The 6923-nt window shown below is 57.1% G+C and overlaps 1 protein-coding gene across 1 annotated transcript; it reads left to right on the forward strand.

Moving 5' to 3' along the window:
- The first annotated feature begins 1044 nt into the window (after positions 1-1044).
- HLX (H2.0 like homeobox) lies at positions 1045-6709 on the forward strand. The gene is made up of 4 exons (XM_061160075.1): positions 1045-2077; positions 2869-3048; positions 3822-4006; positions 5834-6709. Exons 1-4 carry the CDS (start codon positions 1498-1500, stop codon positions 6329-6331), a joined length of 1443 nt encoding a protein of 480 aa, XP_061016058.1. The 5' UTR covers positions 1045-1497; the 3' UTR covers positions 6332-6709.
- Positions 6710-6923: the final 214 nt, after the last annotated feature.

Here is a 6923-nt window from a genome sequence, read left to right on the forward strand (position 1 = left end):
AGCTTTTCCTGCGACCAGGCCTAAGGGGTTCCCTGGGGAAACAGTCGCAGCAAATGAAAGCAGCATTTAACCCCAAGGAAATCGACTCTTGTGGGCACTTGCAAAACAACGGACGCCACGTGATCAGGGATGTGGCGGAGGAGGGAGGGTGACAGTTCCTACAAGGTGCAGCAGCGGAGGGGACGCGCGTGCCGCGCTCCCGGGTTTCGGACGGCGGCCTGTTTTGTTGTCCCTGAGGCTCGGGGGGTGGAGTGGGGAGAAGGTTTGGCTGCGTCCAAGAGAGGCGTTCGGAGACATCCGTCTTATTTTGTTTGAAAAGTTACTCGTTCAAGTTGTCAGTGTGTGACAGCTCAGAACAAAGCTCATTTGCGACCGCCCCTCCTCTCTTCCCTGAGGATCTCCGCGGCCGGGAAGCAGAAGAGGTGCTCAGTTGCGGGGGGCGTGGTGGTGGTGGGGGGGCTTAATGTCGCTGCACTGGCGCGCGATAGCCCAGGGCAGGGCCGCGCGGGGGCCGGGACCCACGAAAGACTGAGCTTGGTAGAGGACACCTACTCTCGGGGATAGAGGCCGACTGGAGAAAAATCGGGCCCGAGAGAAGTAAAGAGAGGAGGGAAACCTTGGGCGCCGTCAGCGTTCTAGGAGGCCGGTTTTGTACCCTCGAAAATAGGCAGGAGCACCAGTTTCCTTGAAAGAGCGCTCCAGGAGCGCTGCGGCCAACTCTCCGCGCCTGGTGCCGATTCGGAGCCGTAGAAGTTAGTGGGAGGTTAGGACTCCCTGGAACAGCGGTTCGGGCCCCTGCTCTTTGCAGAGTGCGCGCCTAACGCAGCTCAGCCCACGCGGCAGCAGCAAACAGTTTGGCGTGGCCGGGGCGTGGCCGAGGGGGCGGGCCACGCCCCCTTTCCCAGTTCCCCTCCGTTTCCCACTCCCCATTGGTCGCCAGAGTGGCCAATGAGCGCTCGGATCGAGGTCCTACCCTGGGTCTGACTCGAAAGCTCCTGCCAAAACTTTGGGAGTTTTTAGAGAGGAGTTTTTTTTTTCCCCCCTCTCTTATTTTTTTTTTTTTTTCCAAACTAACGGATTATTATTGTTGTTGTTTTAAATTCAGCTCTTAAGGCTTAGCTGTTTGGGTGTTTCTTTCGGTGCCCGATTCCCGTCTCCCCGGCTTCCCTGGCGTTCGTGCAGCCGCGGCCCCAGCCCGCCTAGCCGCTCCAGCGCCCCTGGTTCGCCTTCCAGCCCGCGGGGAGCGCGGGCGCCGCGCCGCCTTTAAAGTGAGGCCAGGGGCCGAGGCTGTGGCCGGCCGGCCGGGATCCGGCCCTCGCCTCCGCCCTCGGTGGCGCTAGGGCTCCCTGGCCTGTCTGCAGTTCGGACGGAGACGAATAAGCGGAGCGTCCCCGGCGGGGCTGCCGCCTCCTCCTGGACTTAGCTCCTCTCCCCGCGCACCCACCCATCCACCCGGCCGAGCCAGGCCGCGGCGGCCTCTCGGCGCACCCCGCCAGGATGTTCGCCGCCGGGCTGGCTCCCTTCTACGCGTCAAACTTCAGCCTCTGGTCGGCCGCCTACTGCTCCTCTGCCGGCCCCGGCGGCTGCTCCTTCCCTCTGGACCCCGCCGCCGTCAAGAAACCCTCCTTCTGCATCGCGGACATCCTGCACGCGGGTGTTGGGGAGCCCGGGACGACCCCGGAGGGTCTGGCGGGGGCCTCCGCCGCTGCCCTCACCGCGCACTTGGGATCGGCTCACCCGCACGCCTCTTTCCAAGCTGCCGCCAGATCCCCGCTTCGACCCACCCCGGTGGTGGCGCCCTCCGAAGTCCCTGCTGGCTTCCCTCAGCGACTGTCCCCGCTCTCAGCCGCCTACCACCACCATCACCCACAGCAGCAACAACCGCAGCAGCAACAGCCTCCGCCTCCACCCCGGGCGGGCGCCTTGCAGCCCCCGGCCTCCGGGTCGCGGGTGGTCCCTAATCCCCACCATAGCGGCTCCGCCCCGGCCCCCTCCAGCAAGGACCTCAAGTTTGGAATTGACCGCATTTTGTCTGCAGAATTTGACCCTAAAGTCAAGGAAGGCAACACACTGAGAGGTAGGTCTTGGGAGAGAGGCTGCAGGCCTCTGACGCACTCGCCGATCCCTGGGGCGGTTTGGGATGCCTTTGAGTGTTTTTAGGATTAAGAACAAGTTGGTAAAATGAGGGAAAAGGAAATGAATTGTAAGGAGGCTGTGAAGCATTAGGTTTAGAACTCACTTGCTCTACATTAAAAAAAAAAAAACAAAAAAAAAAACACCACGAAGAATCCAGGGATGCTTTAAAAACACACAGTCACAGAATCAATATTCATAAAAATGATCGGTGTAAATATTTGCTCAAAGGACTATCATCTGTGTGTCTCTTTAATCACATATCTGGAGAGAGAACTATATTATTGGACAGGAAAAGCCCTTTTGGGGAACATTTTCGCTTCCTTTGGTCTGATTTCTGGTGAGATTCCACCGAAGGACTATAGATGAACAATACTGACTGAACTCCCAAGAGGAGAGAGCAGAGTGAGGGCTTCTTTGGGGGAGACGGTTTAGTTCTTTGGAATTCTTGGAAGACACCTGAATGTGTCTTGTTTAGGCCTCTTTGCCAAAAGCCCTTCCTAGTTATACGCATGGATATGGACCTACAGGGCACACACAGGAACATTTCCTGCACTGCCCTTTGGCCAGTGTCCGGAGAGAGGCGTCTTGGGGGCTGGAGACAGAGATCTCTCACGACTTCGCTCCAGGAAAGCGGAATGGAGGGGGTGTTGGGCGGCAGAGAGAAACAAATCCCAGAGAGTGTGAGTGTGGGTCTGTGGAGGGATAACACCTCTTCTTTTCCCTTGTCCCCAGATCTCACGTCGCTGCTCACTGGCGGGCGGCCCGCGGGGGTGCATCTTCCCGGCCTGCAGCCCTCCGCCGGCCAGTTCTTCGCGTCTCTAGATCCCATTAATGAGGCCTCTGCCATCCTGAGTCCCTTAAGCTCGAACCCGAGAAATTCAGTTCAACATCAGTTTCAAGACACGTTTCCAGGTACGGAAACCCTCCCGAGCGCCCGCCTCACGCTTAGGTCGACCGCCCGCACATCTGTTGGAGTTTCACCTGCAACGGTTTAGCAATCCTGGAGTTGATGCTGGACGCTGCCGCTTTCAGAGAGAAAGCGAAAGATTTCCCAGGAATCTAGATCAGTCTTTTGTAGCCTGGGGGATGGGGGAGCTTGGGGAGTCAAGAAAGTGTGTGTGGGGCAGGTGGGGGTGATGGGGAGGGGCCTTTCCCTAGTCATTTCTCCCGAGAGGGTGGTTTGAAAATGCAGCAAGTGGTGTTGCTTGTTAACATACACACATTTTGGAGTGACCTCAAACACTTTTGCGCACCTGGGCACGGATATGAGTGCACACACACACACACACACACACACACACACACACACACACACACAGGAGTAGAGAATCGAGGCTGTCATCTTTGGATCCTTTAGGCCCGAGGGTTATTTTCGCCCACTCTGAGAATGACTGATGGCCACGCTTCGGTTTATGTCTTTCCTTTGGAATTAACCGACGAAATCCCGGGCTTGTCCACTCCATACTCCTGTTAGGCCTTCCGCCTATGGTCTTAAAAGCCCTAAGTTTCCTCTTTAGAGAGGCCATTCCGTGCCTGCCTGAAAGGGCTTTCAGAGCCGAGCCGATTGTTGAGGCAAAACAATTTTAAGCATCGTGTGAGCCCCAGTCGCGCAGGCCGCGGACGGAGCACTAACCGGGCCCTCCTGTCTCTCTCCTGTTGCGGCTCCCCCCACCCCCGGCTGGCAGGCCCCTACGCCGTGCTCACGAAGGACACCATGCCTCAGACGTACAAGAGAAAGCGCTCATGGTCTCGGGCAGTCTTCTCTAACCTGCAGAGAAAAGGTCTGGAGAAAAGGTTTGAGATTCAGAAGTACGTGACCAAGCCAGACCGAAAGCAGCTGGCCGCAATGCTGGGTCTCACGGATGCGCAGGTAAGCCCGCTCCGGGCCCGGACGCACAGCCCTTGGTGGGGCAGCAGCTCGCGGCCTAGTCCCAAGGCCCCTCCGCCCGGCCTGACTCTCCTTTTGCGGTGGAAACACTAGGTCTTGAATTTCACGAGACTTCGTGGACTTCTCAACTTGCGAGGGAGAGTGGAAGAGGGTGGGGGAGAAGAGCAGAAAGAATAGCCCACCCTAAAGATATATGTCACAAGCTGCCGCATGCTTATTTTGGCCAAGGAAAAGCCTGTTGCTGAGAAAGCAAATAGGCCGCAGGAGATAATAATTACCTACTCCAATGTAGCGCAGTTGGCCGTCGGGGGCAGTTTCAGAAGTGATGAAAATCCAAAGTCAAGAGATTGTTGTTGTTGTTGTTTTTTCTCCCTCCTCTTGTTCTCCCTCCCTCCTCCTCCTGCTGCTACTGCTGGATTGTGAAATCCCCAGTTGTGAGGAAGTGAAAACATCATTTCAAACGGAATTACTTAGCCCCAGTAGGGTGAGAAGTCCACTTGGAGCGGCCACAGTCAGTCCCATTTTCTAACGGCCTGATGGGAGGGGGGCAGTGAGGAAGAGAAAGAAAAAAAGATTTTCTTAGCGCACCTAAGAGCATCACACCAGGTTCTGCCTACTTGAGTTGTTTGTTTGTTTGTTTTTTAAGGCAAACCTTCAAATAGCAAATCTGTTGTGCCTGAATTCAATTTTATTTTTTCCTTTTCTCAAGTTCCAAGACCTGGATTTTTATTTTTTTAAGTTTTGAAAATAAAGAGTCACAGTTCTTCCATACCTCACAGCAGTGGCCCTTGCTTCCTAGGTGCTGAATATTCTGAACAGGGCAGAAGCCAAAGGCATTTTTTCACAGCTCCCTTAGCCCACCCCCCCTTCTGTCCTTCATTACACAACTCCCCTCCCCAGCACACACACTGGAAGAGCCCAGCCGTTTTCCACCAGCTGTGGATGTTATTTTTAAAAGGGAAGCTGGAACTTGTGTGAAAGCATTGGGTCCCCCAGGGGATTATATATTTATATAGATCCTCTGAACCATCCCTACCCCCTTCCTCCACTTTGCACAGGTTTAATGCCAGCCTTTTCTGAGCCCTCAGAAGGATTAGTTTATCTCAGGCAGGGGCAGGGTCCTTATCAGTTTCTAAATACACACACACACACACCAAGAAAATGCTCTTTTACTGAAGGTCCATTGGTGCCCCCATGCCACTGGGATTAACTCTTTGAATCCCATTCCCCTTTCTTTCTCAGGGTTCCTCCTTAAAAAGAAATATTCTGTACTGACTTGCCTTCAGTAAAGGCCGTAGAGGAGCAGTGGGCTTAGCAAGGATTCTTAACAGTGGGCCACCAAACCCTTGAAATTGTGTGAAAAATCTTGGGTATATGTGCATTTTTCTGGGCCAGGGGTCCATAGTTTAATCAGATTCGTGGGAGGGGGTGGTCCTGGCTCAGATGGGGTTAAGAAGCATCGATTTAGAGTATTGATGCCCCTAATTTGAGGATAAGGTGCAAGGACCTGCCTTTCCAACAAGCATCCAGGTGACTTCAGGCTACAGGTCAGAGGGCCACATTTTGAGAAATGGTCCTAGCGGCTTCCCTGAGCCAGGATCCCTGGTGGTCCTCGTGGTTTCCCTGGGCTGCCTCTGGGTCCCTGCTCCTAGCCCAGTACCTGGCCTGTGGTAGAGGTGCTGGGGACGATCAGTGATGCTTTTCCGCCTTGGGGAGAGGGTCTGGGATGCGCGAGAGTCGGATTGGAGCGAGCCTGCCTCTCATCTCCACGTCCCTTTTTGTCTCCCGGCGCGGCGCGGCGCGGCGCAGGTGAAAGTGTGGTTCCAGAACCGGCGGATGAAGTGGCGGCATTCCAAGGAGGCTCAGGCCCAGAAGGACAAAGACAAGGAGGCGGGCGAGAAGCCGTCGGGCGGAGCCCCGGCTGCTGACGGCGAGCCGGAGGAGCAGAGCCCCAGCCGCTCGGAGGGCGAGGCGGAGAGCGAAAGCAGCGACCCCGAGTCTCTGGATATGGCCCCCAGCGACACGGAGCGGACTGAAGGGGCCGAGCGGTCTCTGCACCAAACGACGGTCATCAAGGCCTCAGCGGCCGGCGCCCTCCTGGCCGCCAGCGGCGGAGGCCCTGGAGGCAGCGGCGGCGGTGTTGGCTTCAACTTCGGCGGCCTGAGTAGCGGCAGCACCACCAGTGCCGGGAGCTCCGGCAGTCACAGCAGCGGCAGCGCCTCAGAGCTGCCCCCCGCACCCCAGCCCGCCCTCAGCAGCGCCCCCAAAAGCCCCGAGCCTGTCGCGGCGCCCCTCGGCGGCCTCTAGACTGGACGAGATTGCAGGAGCCCTGCGTGCAGACCCCCAGCCTTCCAGTGTGGGCTGGATTCTGTGCCTACTCTCCAGTGGTGGCGGGGGCCCCGGGGTTCGAGACGCAGCGGCGGCCTCTCGCGCATCGCCGCGCCGATCGGTGCGGCCCAGCCGGCACAGAGCCGAGGGGAGTCAGAGTGCCCCCCACCCTCACCCCATCCGCCACCGCCAGGCTCCCAGCGCCAGACGAACACTCCTGCTCGGATACAAGCAGACCACACTGTGAAGCGTTGGACTAAACAGTTCTCCCCTCACTAGGGGTCACGGTGCAAAGACGCGATGCACTTAGGATGCCACAAACTTGTAAATAAAATGTTTACCCTGGTTTGTAAAGGCCACTTGGCTTGCTGGGGCGAGACGATCCTTAGGGTCTGGGCTCTCCGACCTGGACTTTAGCCCCGGGCACTGCTGGTCGCAGCCGCTGGAGGTGGGGGACTAGAGCTTGGGGGGAGCATACTGCAACCCCGGAGCCACCTCTCTGCAGACTTGGGCAAAGGCTTAGAGGTTCCATCAGTCCGTAGCCCACGCCAGCTGCCATGATCTAGGGATC

The sequence above is a fragment of the Dama dama genome, chromosome 14, assembly GCF_033118175.1.
Source record: "Dama dama isolate Ldn47 chromosome 14, ASM3311817v1, whole genome shotgun sequence".
Taxonomy (NCBI): domain Eukaryota; kingdom Metazoa; phylum Chordata; class Mammalia; order Artiodactyla; family Cervidae; genus Dama; species Dama dama.

Bases quoted from the DNA above. Each gene is read 5' to 3' on its own strand.
- HLX (XM_061160075.1), top strand. From the start codon at position 1,498: ATGTTCGCCGCCGGGCTGGCTCCCTTCTACGCGTCAAACTTCAGCCTC. The intron at 3,049-3,821 runs GTACGGAAACCC...CCCGGCTGGCAG, and splicing joins GTTTCAAGACACGTTTCCAG to GCCCCTACGCCGTGCTCACG. The intron at 4,007-5,833 runs GTAAGCCCGCTC...GGCGCGGCGCAG, and splicing joins TGGGTCTCACGGATGCGCAG to GTGAAAGTGTGGTTCCAGAA.